Source organism: Cololabis saira, chromosome 11, assembly GCF_033807715.1.
Source record: "Cololabis saira isolate AMF1-May2022 chromosome 11, fColSai1.1, whole genome shotgun sequence".
Taxonomy (NCBI): Eukaryota; Metazoa; Chordata; class Actinopteri; order Beloniformes; family Belonidae; genus Cololabis; species Cololabis saira.
Genome location: NC_084597.1, coordinates 26,736,388 through 26,759,864, shown reverse-complemented (window position 1 = coordinate 26,759,864; position 23,477 = coordinate 26,736,388). Strand labels below are relative to the sequence as shown.

Sequence of the window (23,477 nt, the reverse complement as noted above, 5' to 3'; positions counted from 1 at the left end):
AAAAACTCAGTTCAGCGTTTTTCCTGAAAGAGTGGTTACGAGGGTACGTCTGGGTCACGTCTCCTCCTCCTCCTCTCCCGCAGATTAGCCATAAAGACAGGCTCCCATTACACCCTCTTAGGTCTCAGACTGGGTCTTGCCATGCTGGAAGAGTGGAAGTCAGACAGTGGGGGTGCAGGGTGGGGTTTAAGGATGACTTTGTGGCCAAGCCTGTATTGTTTACAGATAGTAAAAAGACAAATAGGAGGTAATGATGAGCAGGGAAGGCCTCCTGTGTCAAAATGCACACAGAATCCTTCATATGAAGCCAAAGTGAAGACTTAGGGGAGGTTTCCTGTGATGAGCATGACTGGACGAAGAACAAATATGTTGTAAATTAAATCAGGATAGATGTATCTAACAATAATGTGTAAAAGCACCGAGACTTAAAAGGAAAAGTATAACATAACCCATTCAAGTGATACATTATATATAAATGAGTGGCACTAGTGCTAGCATGCAACTGGTTGGGTACATTGAAATGTAGAGGAGAAGATTCTTGGCCATCATGTTCTTGGACTGCAGCTGAATCTTGCTGGAAAAAAGATAGAATAAAAAGGCCTGTATATATGCAGAAGACTCCATTCACAGACCAAAGTCCAGTCCGTGAGGCGCTTCAGATGGTGCTGTGGGAATTCACCCCATTTGAGATGCAAATTCCTCAAAGAGCTGAAAGAGCTGGAGAAACAGGTGTCCAAGGAAGTGTGCTGCTGCATGGGTGAGGGAGGGCAGGCGTGAGGGCGGTGAATGATAACACAGAGCGCATTCAAACTCTGCCTGTTCCCTCCCATCAGTGCAGCACTTCTTCTTGTCATTTTTTTTTTTTTAGCAATATAGATACAAGCAGAAGTTGTAGTTATAGGATCAAAATAACTTCAGGTTTTACTGACTTGAATTTTATTAAATGACAAAAAAGAATCCAAACGTTATGTTGATATGTAAATTTATATTTTAAAAAAGAAAACCAACAAGATCAGATAACAGTTTTTTTTTAATTATCATCATTAAAACAGTGGCATTAATAATAACAAATCTGCAAATATTCTCTTTGAGGGGGCCGTGTGCATGTGGCATCTAGTTGTGAAACTGCAGACTGCAACATATGAATTATTCCAAGCACGTAGTGGAAATTAGGAAAGAGGTAATACAATGTAGTGCTGACTTTCGAGCAAATGCTTATTTCTTATATGTCCTTCTAGGGATATTTACTGTAAAAACATGGTGATATAGCGACAGCTATGTTGGCTGAACTGCTTCATCTCTAGATACGGATGCCAACTCGTGAGATTTTAATTATTAAAGTTGTAACTAATCCAATTCAATCAAGTATTGCAGACCATTATTGATATGATTTACTAATTAGATAACAGAATTACGGCATCATTTGATAATAATTCAGTTCAAACCTTTTTTCACTGTTGCAACAGCCGTGCTTGATTTAACCTGTTCTGTTGACACATGTTGTTAAATTGAAGGGTTGTATAATGTAATGTTTCTACAGTTTTTACACTCTTATTCCAAATATTAAATCTGAAAACAACAAACAGCAACATCAACAATCCTCCTTTGATATCATAATCCCCATCAGTAATCAGGAGGTATAATCAATAGTGAGTTGAATCAGAACTCATAAAAAGTGGATCGGTTTATCTCTTGTAAAGATCAGTGATAAACTGGGGTTTTTTACACTGACTTAATATAATGTATGGCTTTTATATTAATATTACATCTTTACATCTGATCATTCTAAAATTACAAAAAATTAAATGTTGCAAATCAATTTTACTAAAGATTTGGGAAAAAAAAACTTATAATAGGGCATTGCAATTAGAAGCATCCTCACACAAAAAAAGTGCCACAGAATACATAAAAAAATGCTATGATGTTTAAAAATCACATATTTAAAACAATTTCCTTCATAAAATTTGTCCACAGAACAACATGTTTTACATCGAGTGCCAGTAAAGCAGCAGCTTCCTAGACAGTGGAATGATTGCATTATACATTATATATATATATATTTTTTTCCCATTTGTAACCACCCTTATATAAATCAATAATCAAACTTACTATATGACCATTATCAAAAGCTCAGGACTTATATACTTATTAAATATTCTTTCAGGGGACAAATACTGAAGATTCATTCTGAACATTGTTTTTACTTCATAGTAAGTTTGTTGATTGATTCTGAATAATTGTTTAAAGTGATTTTAAGCAGTTTTCTTATTTTGGTTATAAAATATTCACATTCTTAAAATCAGAGTTACCAAAAACCTTTGATTGTACAAAAACAGCTGAGCATCCCTCTAATTTGTTACATTTCATTTCCAACATGGATATAAACTTTTTACAATCCCAAAGTGACAAAAATTTCTAAAACATGATTTTACTTAGCTATATCTTAAATACATCGATTATAAATCTTTGGCATATTTCCAATTAATTGTCCCTGAACTTTAATGTTTTTTTTGTTGTTGTTTTTTTCATTTTCACACATGTGACATGTTTTTTTTTGTATATCTTGATTTGTCAATACTGAGAACGATGTCAGGACGCCCCCTTGTGTTCGGGGACAGTAAAGACAACGTATATGACCCAGCAAAAGTCAATACAGCCTGATAAACTGTGCATTAGCAAATTTGTGAGGATAACTGAGACTAACAAAGCAATAAACGATAAATACAAATTTCTGAAAAGGCAACGTAGTGACTAATGTAGGCCAAGAGGAAGACTAAAGGCCAGGCGCTCTACAAGAGCACTCATAAGTAAAGAGAAAGCCAAACTTACTAAACAAAAGCGCACTGCTTTGAAGAACAGCAGCAGGATCCGTTAACCATTAGTGTACGTCGCTAAGCGTCCGGCACTTTGAAGCTATTGACTTTATATTCTCACAAGTTAAAACTTAACTGATGTTCTCTAAAGTCCCTGGAGACAACATGTCTGTATTCTACATTTTAATTATTTTTTTTTCACAGGCCAAATTTTCAGAGCTGTATTACTTTGTTAAAAAGGTCTAAGAACTAACAACCTATAAGAATTAAATGACACCAACAATGACATTCGTATTAGTGCAGCATCTTCCTGGTCTGAATAATGGAAATAAGTTTTTCCGCTTGACATGTTTCTGGAGTTATAAGAATATAAAAATAAGAAAACTCCCAGTCACAAATGCTATGCACTTAAAATGTTTAACCTCGTCACTGAAAAATTGTGAGAGGAAAAGGTATAAGAAGCAGTCAGTGCTAAAGTACAGCTGGAATGATTTATGTATGTAAACTGGTGTCCACCTGCTACAGGTAAGTATCATGTTCTGTACTACTCATGCTCTCTCTGGACCCGTGTACGGTAATGTTCTTGAGGAGTTGTGACGGGTCACTGGGAGCATGATTAGGATTCAATGGCTCCTGTGGTAGAAGAACTGTATTCCCATTTTCCTCTTCAGTCTTTCTACTTTCCCTCTCTTCCTCTGCTCGTACTCCACCTGTCTTGGGTGCCAGCGGAGACGCTACGATGATGGTAGGTCTCTGTCTGAGATCCTGTCTGCTGGGTGGTTCCGCAGCCATTATGGCCTTAGCACCATGCATCCTTGGAGGGGACTTGCAACGTAGCTCTCCATGTGTCTCCTTCCAGCGCCGCAGCTGAGAGAGGTGTTCCTTTTCAATGTCTTTTTCGGACACTGATAACTCTATAATCTGAAACACAGATCATGAGTGCAAGCAGGTGAATCTACATTCAAACGTTGCTATCCCACAACATGTGGGCAAACATCAATGAGCGGTTTTGCACCCACAATAATAGCTGAGTCAAAGCAATAAAACTGATAAATTAATAGGATAATTATACCTCATGCACTAGGAAGGTTTCCTGCATGTACTGTGGCTGTATTGCTCGGAGAAGCTCCATTGTCTCATAAAGACCTTGGCAGGCCTTCAGTTTCTCTTGGGATCCCAGCATGCATTTCAGGAGAACCAGGCCCACTCTGAAGAGGATCTTCACTCCTGAGAACAGCAACACATATGACAACATGTAGCTGACGTAAACACAGGGTTGATGTAATTCAGTAATGACAGTCAACTGTGTAAATTTAATATTCACAACTACAGTATGATGTTGCCACTTAAATTTGGATTTAGGTACCAAAATCATACAATGTTGTAAGCAATTCACCTTTAGTTTAATAAAGTTTAATAAATTGACCGATACAGGACATGTGTCCTTTACATCGGTATCAAGAATAACTTACAATAAATACATAGGACTAAAATTTACATTCAAAACATTTCATAAAATCACACACAGATTAATTGATTCCATTTTGCATCACCTATCAGCTCTAAAATAGTACAAAAAGTCTTTGTTTGACCAGAACCTATCCAGTCTGTTCTTGAAAGAGTTCACAGACTGGGCTTTAGTATTCCTTATTTTAAACTAAAGCAACACAGCTGTTTGACTGCAGGTCTGACAGGTCTGTGTACACAATTGTGTGGATTGTGTAGACTGCATTGCACAGAGAGGTCCACTTTGGTAACAAAATCTTCTTCAAACCGATGTGGAAAGCATGAATTGGCCCTTAAAACTGCATTATTATCACAGTTGATATACTGGACACTGAAATAAACAGTTAAATCTACATTTCATCCTGGACAGTATTCTGATCAGTAAACACAAAAATCAAGATCTACGTTACGAATAAGGTCAGTAAAGTCGTTGGATCAGCTCCGAGACAGTTTTCCGAGTTATCCATTTATCGATGACAAGAAAACTCACTATTATTTTACAGGCCTGTACAACCCTTCATCTCATACGAATAGTGATTATTTTCTAAGATTTTGAAGTGATTCATGAAATATAAAAAAAATAAATCAATTAACATATTTTTCTGTGTGGCAAAGCTGGTTTGTGGTGAATATCTTTGGGCTTTTTGCTGATATTATGCCAAATATTATACTTTTGTGCATCCGAAAACACTCATAGGTGTGCATGATGGAAACTGAATGCATGACTGAGCAATTTGACGTGTTAGCTCAATTTTTTTTATTTTTTTTATGCAGAGTAAGATATAATTTGAGCATCCACTGATCAGCACTGCCATTTCTCATTTGGTGGACTGTGGACTGCATAAGTGAACTATTACAGGAATAATTATATATTCATGCCTCCCACGCTTGTCTTTGTGTACAAGGGAGTATAACTGGTGCGTTATTATTGCTGGATGCAGTTCATTTATTGCCAAATTCAGCCAGAAACTATTTGGAGATAGTCTGAGACTATTAGCATACAGAGGAAATTAAGCTAACATTTCTGAATCTGTAATAGATATGGAACAACAAGGAATTAAGCAGTAAATTCAGCCAGTCCTTGCTGCAGTGAGGACAAGTATTGGGGTATACTCTCTCTGAACTGAATCCCACAGTGTTCTGGAATGATGGAGTCACATGCAAGGTTTGCAAAATGAAAAAGTTATCATCTTCAGCAACATCCCAAATGCCTTGGCTCGCATCATCTGCCATCACCCAGAGGGCAAAGAGGTTGAGCATGTTAAAAGCTGCTAATCAGCATACACTGAAAGAGAAACTTTCAAAACAGAAGCTTATCATTTTAATACGAACAAATGAGTTTATATATGTTATGCCACAGGATTGCTACATAAGAGCTGTACCTTTGCTGTGCAAAAATAAAAAGCCAAAAGATGTAGAAGCTTTGGTTTCAAGTACTGAAGACTTGCTAAAGACTTAGGGCTGGGCGATATATCGAGATTTTAATATATATCGATATATTTTCAAACGCGATATGGTACGAGACAATATCGTTTATATCGATTTAAATTTTTTTTTTTTTTTTTTTACAGATTTTGATATAGCTTATTTTGTGACAAATTGACTTGTTTTATTTGAGATTTGCACAAATGTTTTGTTATTTGCACAACTGTCAACCTCAGTGGAAAAGTCTGCCTGTTACTGTCTACATTGTATTAATTGCACAGTGTATTTTAATTTAATTGTTATGCAGGAAAGGGATATTTGTTTTATTTTATTCAAGAAGCATTTTTATTCTATATATGCAGGCAGTTTATTTTTATTTCATTTGTTTTATACATTTTGATATTGTGCAGACCTCTGTTAATAAAGGAACCTGTGTGACATTTGGCATGAGGCTTTGTATTAAAACTGACTGTTTTTTTAAGGGTTTGCCTCAGAAAAAATGAAGCTAACAGAGATGCTATGCTATAATGCTTTGGGGGAAACCCCAATTATGGCACAGAAAAAATATCGCGATATATATCGAGTATCGCCATTTAGCTAGAAAATATCGAGATATGACTTTTGGTCCATATCGCCCAGCCCTATAAAGACTAAAAGCTGGTTACAGTGGCTGCTGCTGCGCTTGAGATTACGATTTTGTGCATCTCCATGTGTTTGTTTGGGCTACATTTCAGACCTTCTAGCTGAAGATTTGCCACCTTACATACTGTAACACCCTCCTCAGCTCTACCAGCTGAATCCACAGTCAGCTGTTATAGTGGAGTATTATAGGGAACAGTGTTGTAGAGGAATTTGTGTGAAACTTTCTGAAATGTACAAATGTAACTTTGAAGGTTGTGGCGATTTTTAGATCAAATTAAAAAAGATCAGATGATGTGCACAATGTACATGATAGTAGATGAAGGAGACAAATCATTTAAACATTGACATTTACTGAGAAAAAAACATACAATATTTCAACATACTGCTAATATTTTCTCAGTATCTTATCTATACTACTGAATAACTTCTCATTAATTCTTATGTACTAACTTGCTTCATGCAACCATAAGAATCACTTGAATTGTGCCAAATATTCCTGGGGTGTTTCTTAAACAATTAACCCAAAACCACATCACACAAAGCTGCTAATTGTGAGTACGAAGTATTTTTCTCAGTAAGACTGAGTCTCAAAGTCAGAAGAAAGTATTGTTCATACGTTTGTTTTATTTCAAAACAATGCTGACTATTAGAGATTATGTGCGCTGCCTCACCCTCACAGAGGAACAGGTCCCAGACTCGTAGCACTGAGGACCATGGTAGGGTCCGGGAGAAGGCACACATGAACCACTCAGTCATGTACAGGATGGGATCCAGCTTGTGCTTCTTTAAGTGACGGTGGGCTACGGGAGAGACCTGCCGCAGCAAAGCATACAGGATTTCTCCATCCAGCTGGATTGCTTCCTGCACAGACAATGTGGAACAGCAGTCAGCAGATGGAGACAACACACTCCTCTCTTTGCTTAATCTGATTTTCTGATTAGCTTGTCCTTGTAGCTTGGTCATCACCTTGCGTTATTAGGCCACTTACGTATCAGCGTTTAACCGGAGACATACTGGCTTGACAAGTCTGACACCATCTCTAACAACAACTACCAACAACTGAACAACAGAGATATTTTCAGTCAAAACTGAAGCCAACAGAGTGTGGAGCACAAACCAAAACAGCACTTTTACAACACTTGAATACTAAGGCTGAATAACTTGTAATTTTGGCAGAATAACTATTAATTTCTGGAAAAAATATACAAGCACAAGTTCAGTTTCATACTGCAATATTAAATCAGTCTTTTGAAACTCAGCAGAATTTAAAATAATATTAGTGTATTTTTGCTTATATGGATGACATATTAATAGATTCAGATTTTGACTTGATAATAATTGAAATGCTGAATCATGAAAGTGTACTCAAGCTTTTCTGATGACTTACCAGCCCAGTGCTGTAGTATCCAGGAAGGTATTTTTCACAGATCTGGACAAGAACCCAGAAAGCATCCTAGAACAAAGTACAGGAATGGAGAGTAGGTCTTAATTACCACCAATTACAATGGGAAGTATCTTCTGCATTTTGATGTGGAATACAGATGTTTAAAATATCTTAATTTTAATTTAATTAAAGTCAAAAAAAAATTATTTTGGTGAAGGAGTTGTAAAAGAGAAGTTATGATAATCACAGTGGGTATTCACTTCCTTAAATTTGGTTGAAACCTTACAGTACATTTACCTCGGCTGGCATATGCATCAGGAGTACAGCAGCAATGGGAGCCTGAGCCTGACAATAACCCTCTTCAGGTCGATGCAGAGTATAAGCCTTAAGCACACGAAACAGATCCTGCTGCCTACACATAAGAATGTGAAATATGTCAACTTGAGAAATGACATTCATCTCATTAGGCCAAAATTGAGAATCACACTTGCCCCTTAGAACGCACTTACCCATGGCCTCCTCTTGCTTCAAACATTTCATGAAAAGGAAACTGTCGATGAAGGTCCCTCTCAATGACATCAACCCACTTGGGATCTCCCGGCAGGTCATCAAGTAGCTATAATATACAGTTTCATTAAGCTTATTAATAGCAGCTGCTGGAGTTGAGTTTGAAAAAAGAAAAAATGATTTCAAAGCAACATGACCCTACAAGGATGGTCACCTATATATTATTATAAAAACGGACACTAAAAGTAATATTTTTGTTACAGTCTTTGAAAAGGGAACATAGCTTTGCGGTAAAGACCATAACTCTATGACTGACCTGAAACTTGCCCTGGTTTTGCTCCCTTTTCACTTTACCCCCAGTAAGGTAGAGCCAGGCCCGGCCACGCAGGGATGGAGGGATCCCCTTCTCACACCGTTCTTTCACCTATTATTCAACACATGCACAGTAACGTATTAGCCCCAGGAGAACAAGAGGAACGACTCAAAAGAACTCCAATACAATAATAAAAACTGAAATTGTTACAATGGATTTAACTTTGTATAATGAACTTATCGAAACATTATGAAACTAAAACAACCCTTGGTCTATAATTAGATGGTAAGGAATGTATATTTTGTTAGGGACCAAAACAACGTCAATCAAAGCAGTTATGACTGAGAACTAAATATTTGTCTGAAGCAAAATCATACTTAATATTAGCACTTGGGACAGTTGACCCATGTGACCTCTGTCAAAATAAAAGGCTATTTTAAGCCTTTAACAATACTTAGCATCAAAAATCAAAATAACATAATTTTGATTTTGTAAATGTACATAAAAGTGTATAAAGAAATGACTGTTTATCCAATTGCCACCACCTTGTTATAAATCTGTTAAAGTCAACCACCAAATATCATGCAAACTTCACTCTGCTTCTAACGCTTGCATATTTTCTGATAAATATTTAAATATTGATACAACTCTATGGAAGCAGAGACCATTAAATGTACGTTTGCATTTTTTGACAGCAGTTTGCTTGACATTTGGTAGTCAAATTGTGCGGACCTATAACAAGGTGGGTGTGACAAGAAGGAAATGCTTGTACAAACAGAACACTTGCTGTACACTTTCACAAGTTAAAATGACTAATTTGTCTGTAAGGACACTATACACATCATCAGCTAAGTAGAATTACATTTGGGAGTTTTGTCAGAGGCTTAAAATGGCAATTTATTTTAACGCAGGGTCGACTGCCCCCATGCTAACATTGATTGCCCTTTTCTACAAAAACATATTCCATTCTTACTCAAAACCATTTTAATACAGGTCATTTCTTTCCTAAAAACAAAAGTCCACACTTCTTATTGTGCAACAACTGATCTTACGTTCCCTTAACTGTGAAAGTTTCCTTTCAGCTCATTATCTAGAACAGTGTTTCCCAACCCTGGTCCTCGGGGGAACACTGCCCTGCATGTTTTAGATGTTTCCTTGCATCAACACACCTTATTCAAATTAACATTTGTCACCAGCTTGTCATCAAGGTCTGGACAGCTTTGTTGATGACACAGCCACTTGTATCACGGTGTGCTGAAGCAGGGAAACATCTAAGACATGCAGGACAGTGTGCCCCAAGGACCAGGGTTGGCAAACACTGATATAGAAACAATACCAGATGTGTTCATGTAGCTTATAAAGCAGACCTTCTTGTGTTTCTTGGCCATCCACTTGTCCCAGCTGTTGAGCATCTCCAGCCATTTGGCCTCTCGCTGCCTCAAGACCTCAATAGGGACCTCTTCAGCACTGGTGAGACACAGAATGAAAGTACAACAATGAATCAAATCCTTTCTAAACTGACAATGGCTTTACTTTAGTCTCCTCTGCACACTCCTGTCAAAAGGGCTTCGAAAAAAAGAGGCTCATCTCTTCCTTGTTCATGCAGGAAACGTCCCTCAGACAAAGCAGTTGAACATTTGCCATCAGCTACGAAGTAGAGGAAAACAGGAAGCCATGAGAGAACTTTCCCCTAATTCAGTTCCCAACAGCCTCCTACACAAAAATATCTCACTTCACCACTATACAATTGAGAATCAGAATCCTTATTCTCACACGCATGCGCTTCCTGTGCTGTTCAACAAAAACACGTACCATGTCTATTAGGGACAAGCGATTAAAATAATCAAATTTACAACTTTTCCGCTGTCATGAGTTGTCAGTCATTCTAATCTTATCTCAAGAAAAATCCAAAACAAGATAAACTGCCTTTATTCTGTTTACAAAAAAAAACAATAAAAACCTTGAATATTTTGTTGCAAATAAGAGTCCCAGGGCTGGAAATTTCACGTTTATGAAAAAAACCAACAAGTTCTATGATTTAATTTATAAAAAAGGCACATTTAAAAATGACTCCCAGACAATTTAAAAGGCCAAGAGCCAACTTTAAGGGAAGCAGGACAGATACAGAACACACATTGAAATGGTTTTCTTGGTCCAGCCGTCAACCAGCTTTTAAGGGAAACTTTATTCCTGCTCATTTTAAACTTGCCATGTCCAATAAATATGAACTTTGTAAGATTTTTGATACAAGTGGCTAAATGGTTGTTGCAGGTTTTTGGGTAATTTCTTTATCTGTGATAACTTACGAATGTTGTGTTATTATTATTTTTTAAATGTAGAAATGATTCTTGTAAGCCTTAGGGATCAGGTTACTCTGATGTGTGTTATAAACAAGTGTGGTGAATATTTTAGAATGTGGACATTCCATAATAAATGCGAAAAAAATCAATTAAAGCCATGTGGGCACAGGGTTGTGAGTTCTGCATCTTGTTACACAATAGACCCATTCCTCAAATACCAGTGCTTGCTGCTTCAGCTTACAACTGGTTTCTCCAGTGCAGTTCCTCAATCCTGACCCTCAGGTGCCCTGCATACTTTACATGTTTCCCTGCACCAACACACTTCATGAACAGATCTGGGCAGACCTTGATGACAAACTGATTAAACATTTTAAGCATCCCGAGGACCAGGATTTGCCTACGGAGCATCCTCTTCATTAAGCAGCAGGACCAATCATCATCCCCTTCAACTAAACACAAACCAATTGATTTTAAAGTTTAATGTTGTCTGTGAATATATCCTGGACTCTGTGACACTGCGTAAACTTAAAGTCATAATTCCTCCAACACTGAACAATGACAACTGAGCTCTTCAGTTACTATGCAGATGGGCCAAGGGCTGTTCGATAAAGGATTCAGGTCTCATTTGAGGTTTACAAGGGTTCTTTGGAAAGCTGTCAGAAAGCTATAAGAATTATGAGAAGAATATTTTGCATCAATCATATCTAAAAACACCTAAAATCCATACTTTCTGTTCAAAAAAAGTAACTCACTTCTTAATCCAGGTGGCGCTTCCTGTCCAAAGCTGTCCTGATTTACTTCTTAAACTTTCTCTTTTCAAAAGCATCACATAAGATCAAATATCTGTCTGCCCATCATCTATCTTTGGGCCTTCCATTACTCCCTTCTGGTGTCTCCTTATCAGGCCATTTTTAATGACTGAAATTAAAATAAAATTAATCACCTGCTCTCTGGACACTGTCCCTTCGTCATTTTGTTTCCAAATGGAGTACGTTAGACCACCTACTACAGCTATTATAAAGCTGTTTTATAAATAGTCCAGTCTTATTAGTTCAAACTCTTGTTAAAAAACAAACTCAGACTGGACAAGTCTGACCTGAATAATTTCAGATGTATGTGGTATGTGCAAACTCCTGTTTCTGATAAAAATCCTAGAAAAAAAATTATGTTGCCTTTTTTTCTTTTTTGTCCTCCATAAACAACAGTAACATGTTGGAGAAATTCTAGTCAGGCTTCAGTGTTTTTCACAGCACAAAATCAGCCTTACTCAAAGGTTTAAATGACCTGTGTCCTCTTTAAAGGGGGGAGGGAGGGAAGGTATTTAAATTGTTTTATACCAGAAGCAGAAGGTAGCTTTGGACTTAATTTTAAACCAGTTCAACAACATTTGCACCCAGGCTACTGTCTTACAGTGGTTTAATTTAACAGAAATATATTCTTTTGTATCGGAAAACTTCTCTAGTTCCAATTACATCTGGAATACTGTACCTCGTGGACTTATATGGTGGAAAAATAGCTGATAAGCAAAAATCACTCCTTAACTCAAACCCATGGAGCCATTGACAAGGTCAGAGACCCAGGGGAGGACACACCTTCACTTGGAGTGGTAAAAAGCTCATAAACCTAACACAAAAGGGTGGCAACTACCGATCCACGTGACATGCTCTAAATCATAAAAGCTTATACTTAATTTACTGTTCACTGATACTTCCTTATTTAACTTACTGTCTGGAATTATGGGGATCTACGTTTAAAAACACAACTGATAATATTGTTTTACTACAACAATGCAAATCATGTTTAAAGCAAAAAATAAAACACTACCAGACAGTGTGCAGAAGTTTTTCATAGCGTCTGACGGTAAATATGAGTTAAGAGATGGATGCAGATTTTTGTTACCAAAAGCGATAAAAGAAGTTAAAAGAAGATGTATTTCTTTTAAAGGGGTCCAGCTGTGGAATAGTGTTGATCTCAAACTTAAGCAATGTACTTCCTTTGTTATGTTCAGAAAATCATTATGTGTATTTATATTTGGGAGTTATGGCTGTAATTGAAAAAAGGGGAAAAGAGATATGTATGTGTATGTATATGCATCTATGTGTGTACATGTACGTATGGAAGTGTATGTATATGTTATATTTTTGTTTTTTATTTGTTTTTTTTCTTCACACCATGTATTGTGTAGCTTAAGTTGTGTAGTAGGCGGGCATTAATAAGCTCTGCTTCTGCCTGAGCCTTTTTCAGTCTAATTATAAAAAACTGTCTCTTCCTTGTTGTTCCTTGTTGTTGTATATATGACTGTTTAGTTTAGTTTAGTTTATTGTTTTGCACAGTTTTTAAAAAATATACAGGACATATCAATGATAAACACTATAGGCTAGGTGCAGGAAGAGGCAAAAAACCCAATGGGCTTATTTGAAGCCTCCACCGAAGATATTAAAATTTCATGTCAAGATTAACATACAAAAAAACAGAAAGTAAAACTACACAAACTAATAATGCAATATATAAATAATAAAGAATAAAGACAAAAAATAAGTGTGTGTGAGTGTGCATGGGATATTGCTTTTACAACTTATATTATATTGACTCCTGAGCAAATAAGAAAAAAAAAAAAAAAAGAACATGGATACATGAACAACAATACATTGGGAAAACAGTTACAAAACAGCAGTCAAGTGGTCCTTCAAACGTCTTTTGTAATATTTCAGAGAGGACGAGCTCTTTGCCAAGTGGGAAAAATCATTCCACAATTTAGTGCCCCTAAATCTCACCAAAAAAAATGAAATAAACTTTAAACTTAAACATAAAATAAAAGTAGTTTGTTTTAATTTACTCAGTGGAGACATTCTTCAAAGAAAAAACTCAAAATTCAAAAAAATTCCATACAAAATTCAAATACAAATACCACTAAAGGCTGATTTATGGTTCCGCGTTAAATCGATGCAGAGCCTACGGCGTAGGGTACGCGGCGACGCGCACCGTACGGTGCGCCTCGCCGCGTACCCTACGCCGTAGGTTACGCCGTCGGTACTTACAGGCTCCCGGTAAGCTGCTGGGCTCCCCCCGTGAATCCGTACTTGTCCACCAGCCTGCCTCCCTCCGGTCCCTCCGGTCCCTCGGAGCTGTCCTTCCCATTATCCGTCCACTTCTCCGTGTTGCCCCGCATTTCGCGTCCATTGGCCTGGTCCGTTTTTGCCATTTAGCCAGCATTTACCTCAGTAAAGGCAGGTCTACAGAGGCTTCCCCGGACACAGAAATGCCTCTTTAACTTTCTCCATGCAGACTGCTACCGTAGCTCTGCTGCCGGACACACACTGCTGCTGGTTGCTCTCTTTTTGAACAAATGTCCTCCTGTTGGTCACATCATTAATTAAGTCACAAAATAATGACTTATCTCCGAGGTTAACCTGCTAGCATCACACAGCTGTCAGCTGACTTTAGGTCCACCCAGGATCCGCCGCCTGTGAGCTGCTGCTGCTAAAGGTGGATTTATGGTCCGCGTTACACCAACGCAGAACTACAGCGTACGGTGCGCGTCGCCGTGAACCTTACGCCGTGGGTATTGCGTCGATATAACGCGGAACCATAATTCAGGCTTAAGGAAGAGACTCTGGAGCAGGTTATGTTCAAAACATCCACCTCCCACATCCCATAACCATGGCTCCATGCCGCCCCCTACTGCTGGGAATCATATTTACAGTATTTACCAACAATGTCCAGAGAAGTATGGAGGTAGATTGTGTCTTAATTATTTAATCAAAAAAAAGATTGCTTCAATCAAAAAATACATTTTCAATCAAAAAAATTTCACTTCAATCAAAAAAAAAAAAGTTCAATCAAAGAAAAAAAGTGTTTAAATGCAAACAAATAAACTTTTAAAAAAATGCATTTGAACACTGTTTTTCTTTAATTGGAAATGTTTTCTTTGATAGAAGTGAATTTTTTTTTAAGCAACTTTTTAAATTTTTTGTGTTTGGGCCATATTATGGGTAGGACATTTGTGTCTTTATCATTTAATCAAAAAAGAAGTTGCTTCAAAAAGAAAAAAATATTTTAAATTAAAAAAAAATCACTTCAATAAAAAAAAAACTTTCAATCAAAGAAAAAAAGTGTTTGAAGGCCAAAAAAATATTTGAGACCCCAAAAATTGCAACTAAAACAGGTGAACTTAGAAACGTGCACAGAGTCTCAAAACTGGAAAAAAAAACACCCAAAGCAGGAAAACGACGCTGACTCCACCGCTTCACCTGGACATCAACAAAGTCGGCTTGACGTCATTGTGTCATAATAAACCCGTGATATCTTAAAGGAGCTGTAGGTAAGAGCAATAATAAAACGAATCATAAAATTACCCCGATATGTCAACAGACATTTAAAAATCATGTTAATTTCAAATACTTATGTCACTGACAACAGCACTCAAGCCAGGATATTCCCATTTAAAAAGAGGAGTTGCAGCCCTCAACTGATGTTTATGTTGTCATTTTTTGTTTTGGCCTGAAGCTCCACCCTCCACCTATCTCCCAATCACCAAGTCAGTATTGTTTCTGAAGCTCCACCCTCCACCTATCTCCCAATCACCAAGTCAGTATTGTTTCTGAAGCTCCACCCTCCACCTATCTCCCAATCACCAAGTCAGTATTGTTTCTGAAGCTCCACCCTCCACCTATCTCCCAATCACCAAGTCAGTATTGTTTCTGAAGCTCCACCCTCCACCTATCTCCCAATCACGAAGTCAGTATTGTTTCGGCATCCGGGTTGCCAGCTCGGCTCTAATTATCGCAGCCATGGCAGCCTACGTTCCTGCTGCATTCTGCAGCCTACCTGGCAACCTCTGGTCGGGGGGAGGAGGGGGAGGGTACACGCCGCTCAACAATATTTTGAAAGTGACTGCAGTACCAGTTTTGGACATTTCTTACAGACGGCTCCTTTAAAAACTGAAGCAGCACAAACGAAATGTCTTTCTGCACAAACCAGCACAAACGATTGAGAATATTTTCAATTAGTTTTGCGTGGGGTGGGGGATATTTTGGGGGATATATAGTGGGGGATATTATTTGGAGATATTTGCTCATCTCCAAAAGCTAAAAAAACAAATTTTTACTTCCATTATATCTTCAAATTGCCTTCCCTATCTATAAGTTTAACTCTTCTTGGGCGTTTTGTGTTTAAAACCTACGACTCCAATATACATCTGTTGTAGGAAATACTGTAGCTTGATTTCAGATGCTGCCATCCAGTGGGTAGATGTCATTATAGCACAGGTGGCACACTCAAGATATATTGATGGACATGTTATTATGGTTCATATATGTCTCCACTACAGTACAGAATTCTACAGTAAGTGCATAATTATCTTTGGCCTACAAGCTTTGAGTTTGACATGTCTGCATTATAGGATAATGGTTTTTAGTAGCTGTCTATCAGGTTTGGGTTTTGAGGTCATTGTGTTGAAATTAAACTTAAACTTAAACTTTATTTATTTATATAGCACTTTTCATGCAGCTGGAGTGCAACACAAAGTGCTTTACATTAATACATAAAAAAACAATCTCCCTTGACCCCCCCACTCCCCGTACCCTGATTCATACGACATACACACACATACACACATCATACTATAAAGATGCATACATCCGGCACCCCCACCCTTGTGATAAAAATGGAGTATGGCTGAGTACCGATAGACCAGGTGAGGAAACACCATCCTATGGAGGACCCCCAACTATCCAGACCTGGAGCAAGACCCCCAACTATCCAGACCTGGAGCAAGACCCCCAACTATCCAGACCTGGAGCAGGACCCCCAACTATCCAGACCTGGAGCAAGACCCCCAACTATCCAGACCTGGAGCAGGACCCCCAACTATCCAGACCTGGAGCAGGACCCCCAACTATCCAGACCTGGAGCAGGACCCCCAACTATCCAGACCTGGAGCAGGACCCCCAACTATCCAGACCTGGAGCAAGACCCCCAACTATCCAGACCTGGAGCAGGACCCCCAACTATCCAGACCTGGAGCAGGACCCCCAACTATCCAGACCTGGAGCAGGACCCCCAACTATCCAGACCTGGAGCAGGACCCCCAACTATCCAGACCTGGAGCAAGACCCCCAACTATCCAGACCTGGAGCAGGACCCCCAACTATCCAGACCTGGAGCAGGACCCCCAACTATCCAGACCTGGAGCAAGACCCCCAACTATCCAGACCTGGAGCAGGACCCCCAACTATCCAGACCTGGAGCAAGACCCCCAACTATCCAGACCTGGAGCAAGACCCCCAACTATCCAGACCTGGAGCAGGACCCCCAACTATCCAGACCTGGAGCAGGACCCCCAACTATCCAGACCTGGAGCAGGACCCCCAACTATCCAGACCTGGAGCAAGACCCCCAACTATCCAGACCTGGAGCAGGACCCCCAACTATCCAGGCCAGGACAGCCCCCCGTAGGCAGACCAAGCTCCCGGCGTGGAGGGCCCCCATGAGGAAAACACTGGAGCTGAGAACTAAGAAACAATAAACAAGATATGAACAGAACTAAAAGGAGTGTAAAACATACTAAAAACAGCATGAATAAATGTTACTATAAAAGATAACTTATGGGCACTAAGGCAGTAGAAGCAACATTAAAAAATAGATAAGTAAATAAGTAAGAAAATAAATAAGTAATTAATGAAAGCTTTAAGAGGAACATAAGAGGAATAAAATGACATAAAGGAAAATATTTTTAGTAAGTAGTGCTAAACAAGTAAAAGGAGACTCAGTTAAAAGCTAATTTAAAAAGGTGAGTCTTGAGCCGACCTTTAAAAGCATCCACAATTACGGTAATATTGTAATTCTCTGTTTTCCTTGTTTCAGGTGTATGTTGACTACATACGGATCCTGCCAATTAATGCTGATCCTTTTGTATTTGGTCTTCACAGCAACGCAGACATCACAAAGAATAATCAAGAGACATATCAGCTCCTGGAGGGAGTGTTGCTGACTCTGCCAAGGCAGTCTGGTGGTGGGGCTAAGTCCCCTCAGGTTCGTCTTGATTACTGTCTGAAGTAAACCTTCACTTTTCCAGAATGATCAGGGTGCCTGGCAGAGGTCCAACCCATAATGTAAACTAAGGAGCGGCTTCAGGAAAAGATTATAAAAGTTGTTGAGTCAAGCAGAAAGAATCTGAGCCTGAACCCAGACCTGAATGAATGAATGAATGAATGAATGAATTTCAAAGATGTATATACAAAATAAAAATAAACAGTAACATCTTCATATGCACATAGGTTCAAAAAAGGAGTAGGAAGAAGTATACACTTTTTCCTAGAAAATATAAATATTACATAGATATATCAATATATAGAAAATACAAATATTATATAAATCTATATAAATATACACTATATAAACTACATAAATATCCCTATAAATATATATATATATATATACTACATACATAATAAATATATAACATATATTACATAATTATAACTATCCCTCTCAACATATATATATTACATAAATATCTAAACATATCTTAAGCAAGTATAATGTACCATTTTCTCCTAATGTATTTGTTTATCACACTCCTCGTTAACCCATTTCCTCTTCCATATACCTGTTTATAAATATTTTTTTTTATCTCTTTTTAAACAGATTTATGTTAGTACTTTGTTTCATTTCCTGCTCCAAACTGTTCCACAGAGTCACTCCACAGTTCGATATGCACATGCTTTTCATTGTTGTTTGTACTTTGTTTTCTAAAATTTAGTTCTCCCCTTAGATTATAGCTCTTTCTCTCTCTGTGAACATTCCTCTGATATTTTTTGGTAGTAGATTATTCCTTGCTTTGAACATTATTTACGCTGTTTTGTATTTAACCAGATCCATACATTGCACTGTGTGTGATTTTATAAACAGTGGGTTTGTGTGTTCTCTGTATCCTGCATTGTTTATTGTCCTTATGTTGTCCACCCTCTCCAGAGCAGACAGAGAGGGTGGTTTCTCTCCTCCTCTCGCCTTCCTGCTGCTCTTCACTCCTTGCTCAGGTTTTCAAGGTTTTCATAAGAAGCCGTGCACTTATCCATAATTCAGAAATGTCTGACAGGGGAAGGAGGGGTCCTGGAAAGGACTCTCGGGGGACGCACCATCAGACTGTGACAAAGACAAAACTCTGTGACCAGAGAATGATGGGGTTGTTGCCAGGCAAGATGGACAGTCCAACCCTGACTGATAGGCAGCAGATGACAGACATGTGGAGTCCTGGAGAAGCTGTGGCAGGTGCCCTGATGTCCACACATCCAAGCAGATCAGCAATTTTTTAATAACGCATAAGTTAAACTTTCAAGTTTCCATCAATAATATAAAGATGTTCTTCAATTAATGCACACAGAGGATGAAAAATTTTACTTTTATCAAACAAAAATAGCAAAACACGAACAACAATTAACAGTGCAGCGTTCAGGCTCTCTGAACAAAACAAAATGTCCATATAAAGCTACACACGAGGTGGTAAAGAAAAAAACAAATCTGTGACACACACACTATGCATCAATGTGCACCTTTTAAAATAAAACAGACAAATCAAGTGCACTTGTGAAATGTCCATAAACTCCTTTGTGCAAAAACGGTTGCAATTAGATTAAAAGCCACAACAAGGTAACATGTACAGTGAACGATAAACTGTGCAGTGAACAAAGATGTAATAAAGCACCTTACTTTCAAATAAATCCTTAATTTTCAGTATTTTTTTACTTAAAATAAAATTGATGGTTTTAATGTCCTCGACTGAACATTTGAAACCAGAAATGGCTAAAACTGATAAGGTGCTGAGACAAGATTGTGTTTGTTAAAATGGCTCTCACAAATCTGAGGCTACGAAGGGAAGACACGGGCAGTCTGGCGGCAGTCTGAAGAGTTTGGCTACTTCCAAACACCAGGAATATCAAGGAGTCATCTTGTCTGCATCTGGACTTGAAGGCGCTGAGGCCTGTTTCTGAGAGGAGAACAAATAACTTCATAAGCAAATAAACCATTTCTCTTTTTCAAATGCAAATCCATTACAACTGAAATCATTTCACAAATCTTGGTGACATTGGTGAGATAGGAACTAACACACAGAGGATCAATAGTACTTGTTTTGACAAGATGGTACACTGAAGGCAGGAATTGGACTAATGGACCATCCAAAGTAAGAACAGAAACTATAAACATTTAATTCTGAGTATTATTCTGGTGAATAACAGCTAAACTATAACTGGGATGGAAGTGAACAGTATTGTCTGGATCAGTTTCTGAGACATCTATTTTATATATATATATATATATATATATATATATATATATATATATATATATATATATATATATATATATATAAAGTAATCAAAAAAACAGTTCCTCTGTACCACAGCTGTGGATATGGACTAATACTTCAATTTTCTAAAATGTTTAATCAGAATCTTAAGCCTTAAAATTACATTAAAAAGTGTCAAAAGTCTGTGATACATTCACAGAGTCTGTGGTATTGATTGAGGTGTGCACATGTTGCTATTTACCTACTAATGTCCTGTTATTTGACAGCCAAGAATGAAAAGAGGGAATGTGCATGACGTCACAGATGCGACTTCACAGCGGGTTACGTCCACTGAGTGGCAGAAAGACTGAGTGGCAGCGTAAACTTTCAGTTTGAGCCCACGAAAACATTTAAAATGGGAAAGAGCTGTTGTGTGATCGACTGTACTCATAGATTTAGCAAGAAATCGGAGTTAAAGTTTTACAGACTGCCAAAAAATAAGCTTAAGAAAGACAAATGGATTGCTGCAATTCACAGAAACAACTGGATTCCAGGCACCGAAACGTGGATTTGCGGTTCCCATTTTGTATCAGGTAATGTTGGATTTTTGGGTAGGTAACGTTAAACGGTCAAATCATAAAGTTCGGTGTCCTCATCACTTTAATTTCGCCAACAAATCCTGCCTTGAAGTCGGACCAAGCGTCAAGACTTTTGTAAGCCTTCAAGCTTTGCTTCATGTATTTCCCCAGCGTAATTAAGTACATATAAATATCAGGAAACTCGATTCGTGGCCAAATATTAATGTCCATGGACCACTGGTTCTTCGGGTAACTGTACGGGTCACTGTCAAGTCTAACTGCCTTTAATTTAAGCCCATAATCGGCTGTTATCCCGTCTTTTCCACAGTTTCTCCTACTAGTTGCAGCTGTTTTTGCCACTCAGTGCGAATAAGGGGGCGTGTATGGGGGTATTATTGTTCCAATATTATTTGTGTGTGCGTATCTCAATCTGTGTGTGCGTAAAAAGATTTGTGTGTCTGTATTCAGATTTGTGTGTGCGTAAAAAGATTCGTGTGTCTGTATTCAGATTTGTGTGTGCGTAAAAAGATTCGTGTGTCCGTATTCACATTTGTGTGTGTGTAAAAAGATTTGTGTGTCTGTATTCATATTTATGTGTGCGCAAAAATCAGCCGGGAGCTCTCGATTGGCTGTCTTTGTACACGTGGATTTTGACACACTTCTGCCGCGGCAAATCTGTAAAAAGATCTGTGTGTAAAACGATTTGTGCGTCCGTAACTTTACCTTTGCCCTGAGCTCGGACTCACAGGCTCACGCCAGGCTACAGTACAGCCTTCACACCACTAGTCGGCGCGTAGCTCTCAGTCAGTACGTTTACCTGCAGCAGTTCCATCGGGTTTCTGATCATATTAGACATTGTTTGGACTTTTAAACTGCATGCAAACACCTGAACCCCATCTACTTCGGACCTATGTCGGACACTTAGTAATCGGGTTGCATATGGAGTAAGATAACTTCCAAAAAGATGTGTCCATGTTATAACTATTCGTATTCATAATGATAAACATTTGTATGTAAATAAAAAAGTTGTACCCAAAATTCTGCTGTCACGCACATGAGTCTGATAAATTATTAGGGTTAGGATCGTTTTTATATGAGTAAGAAATTAGGTAAGAAATTGACCTTTTACGTCTCATTTATTCATTCACACGCACTAATATACTTGGGAAACAGTTAGGCACCAAATATAATATATTTATTTTCTCAGACGGCAAAAATAAGAACTTTATTGATCCCACATAGGAGTAATTCATGTTATATTAGAGAACAAGGTAGTGCCGAAAAACAATATATAGCCTATCCCCCCTCACAAAAATAAGAAAAATATATTTTCTCATCAACAAAGCATATTTTACATAAACATATTTAAAAATTTTCAAGTAACAAAATAACATATTTGAACAATTCTTCAGATTTTTTCAGTTCTTTTATTGTCTGAAAAATGGTTCAAATGTGTTATTTTGTTATTTGAAAAAATTTAAATTTGTTTTGTTGTTGAGAAAATATGTTTCTCTTTTCTTATTTTTGTGAGGGGGGATAGACTATTGTTTTTTTCAGCACTACCTTGTTCTCTATAGCTGATATAACATGAATTACTCCTATGTGGGATCAATAAAGTTCTTATTTTTGCCATCTGAGAAAATAAATAAATAAAATAAATAAAAAATAAAAAATAAATAAATCTATTATATTTGGTGCCTAACTGTTTCCCAAGTATATTAGTGCGTGTGAATAAATGAGACGTAAAAGGTCAATTTCTTACCTAATTTCTTACTCATATAAAAACAATCCTAACCCTAATAATTTATCAGACTCATGTGCGTGACAGCAGCATTTTGAGTACAACTTTTTTATTTACATACAAATGTTTATCATTACGAATACGAATAGTTATAACATGGACACATCTTTTTGGAAGTTATCTTACTCCATATGCAACCCGATTACTAAGTGTCCGACATAGGTCCGAAGTAGATGGGGTTCAGGTGTTTGCATGCAGTTTAAAAGTCCAAACAATGTCTAATATGATCAGAAACCCGATGGAACTGCTGCAGGTAAACGTACTGACTGAGAGCTACGCGCCGACTAGTGGTGTGAAGGCTGTACTGTAGCCTGGCGTGAGCCTGTGAGTCCGAGCTCAGGGCAAAGGAAAAGTTACGGACGCACAAATCGTTTTACACACAGATCTTTTTACAGATTTGCCGCGGCAGAAGTGTGTCAAAATCCACGTGTACAAAGACAGCCAATCGAGAGCTCCCGGCTGATTTTTGCGCACACATAAATATGAATACAGACACACAAATCTTTTTACACACACACAAATGTGAATACGGACACACGAATCTTTTTACGCACACACAAATCTGAATACAGACACACAAATCTTTTTACGCACACACAAATCTGAATACAGACACACAAATCTTTTTACGCACACACAGATTGAGATACGCACACACAAATAATATTGGAACAATAATACCCCCATAGGCGTGGTCCAGTGGGAATGTGACGTCAATGCATACCGGTACCCCCTATTCTCTAATAAGAGCTATTGAAATCAAGTACTAGATCATCCATAATCTTTTGGCTGTGCAAAACTTTGTGATACTTTCCCTGGTTTCCTTTCTATTACATCATTCAGCTCCAGCTGGCCATCAAATTCCATGTTGGAGCCTGAATACAGCTGGAGATTCCAGTGCCTGTTTCATCTCCGTTTACAG

At 38.0% G+C, this 23,477-nt stretch overlaps 1 protein-coding gene across 1 annotated transcript; it reads right to left on the bottom strand.

The window, feature by feature from the left end:
- Nucleotides 1-2,574: 2,574 nt before the first annotated feature.
- Nucleotides 2,575-14,364, bottom strand: tbc1d10ab (TBC1 domain family, member 10Ab). Its single transcript, XM_061734232.1, has 9 exons — nucleotides 13,929-14,364; nucleotides 9,958-10,057; nucleotides 8,594-8,701; nucleotides 8,280-8,386; nucleotides 8,068-8,182; nucleotides 7,774-7,839; nucleotides 7,058-7,247; nucleotides 3,886-4,040; nucleotides 2,575-3,734 (listed from the first exon to the last, which is right to left on the bottom strand). The coding sequence occupies exons 1-9, from the start codon at nucleotides 14,090-14,092 to the stop codon at nucleotides 3,333-3,335; spliced, it is 1,407 nt and encodes a 468-aa protein (XP_061590216.1). The 5' UTR covers nucleotides 14,093-14,364; the 3' UTR covers nucleotides 2,575-3,332.
- Between the last annotated feature and the right edge of the window lie 9,113 nt (nucleotides 14,365-23,477).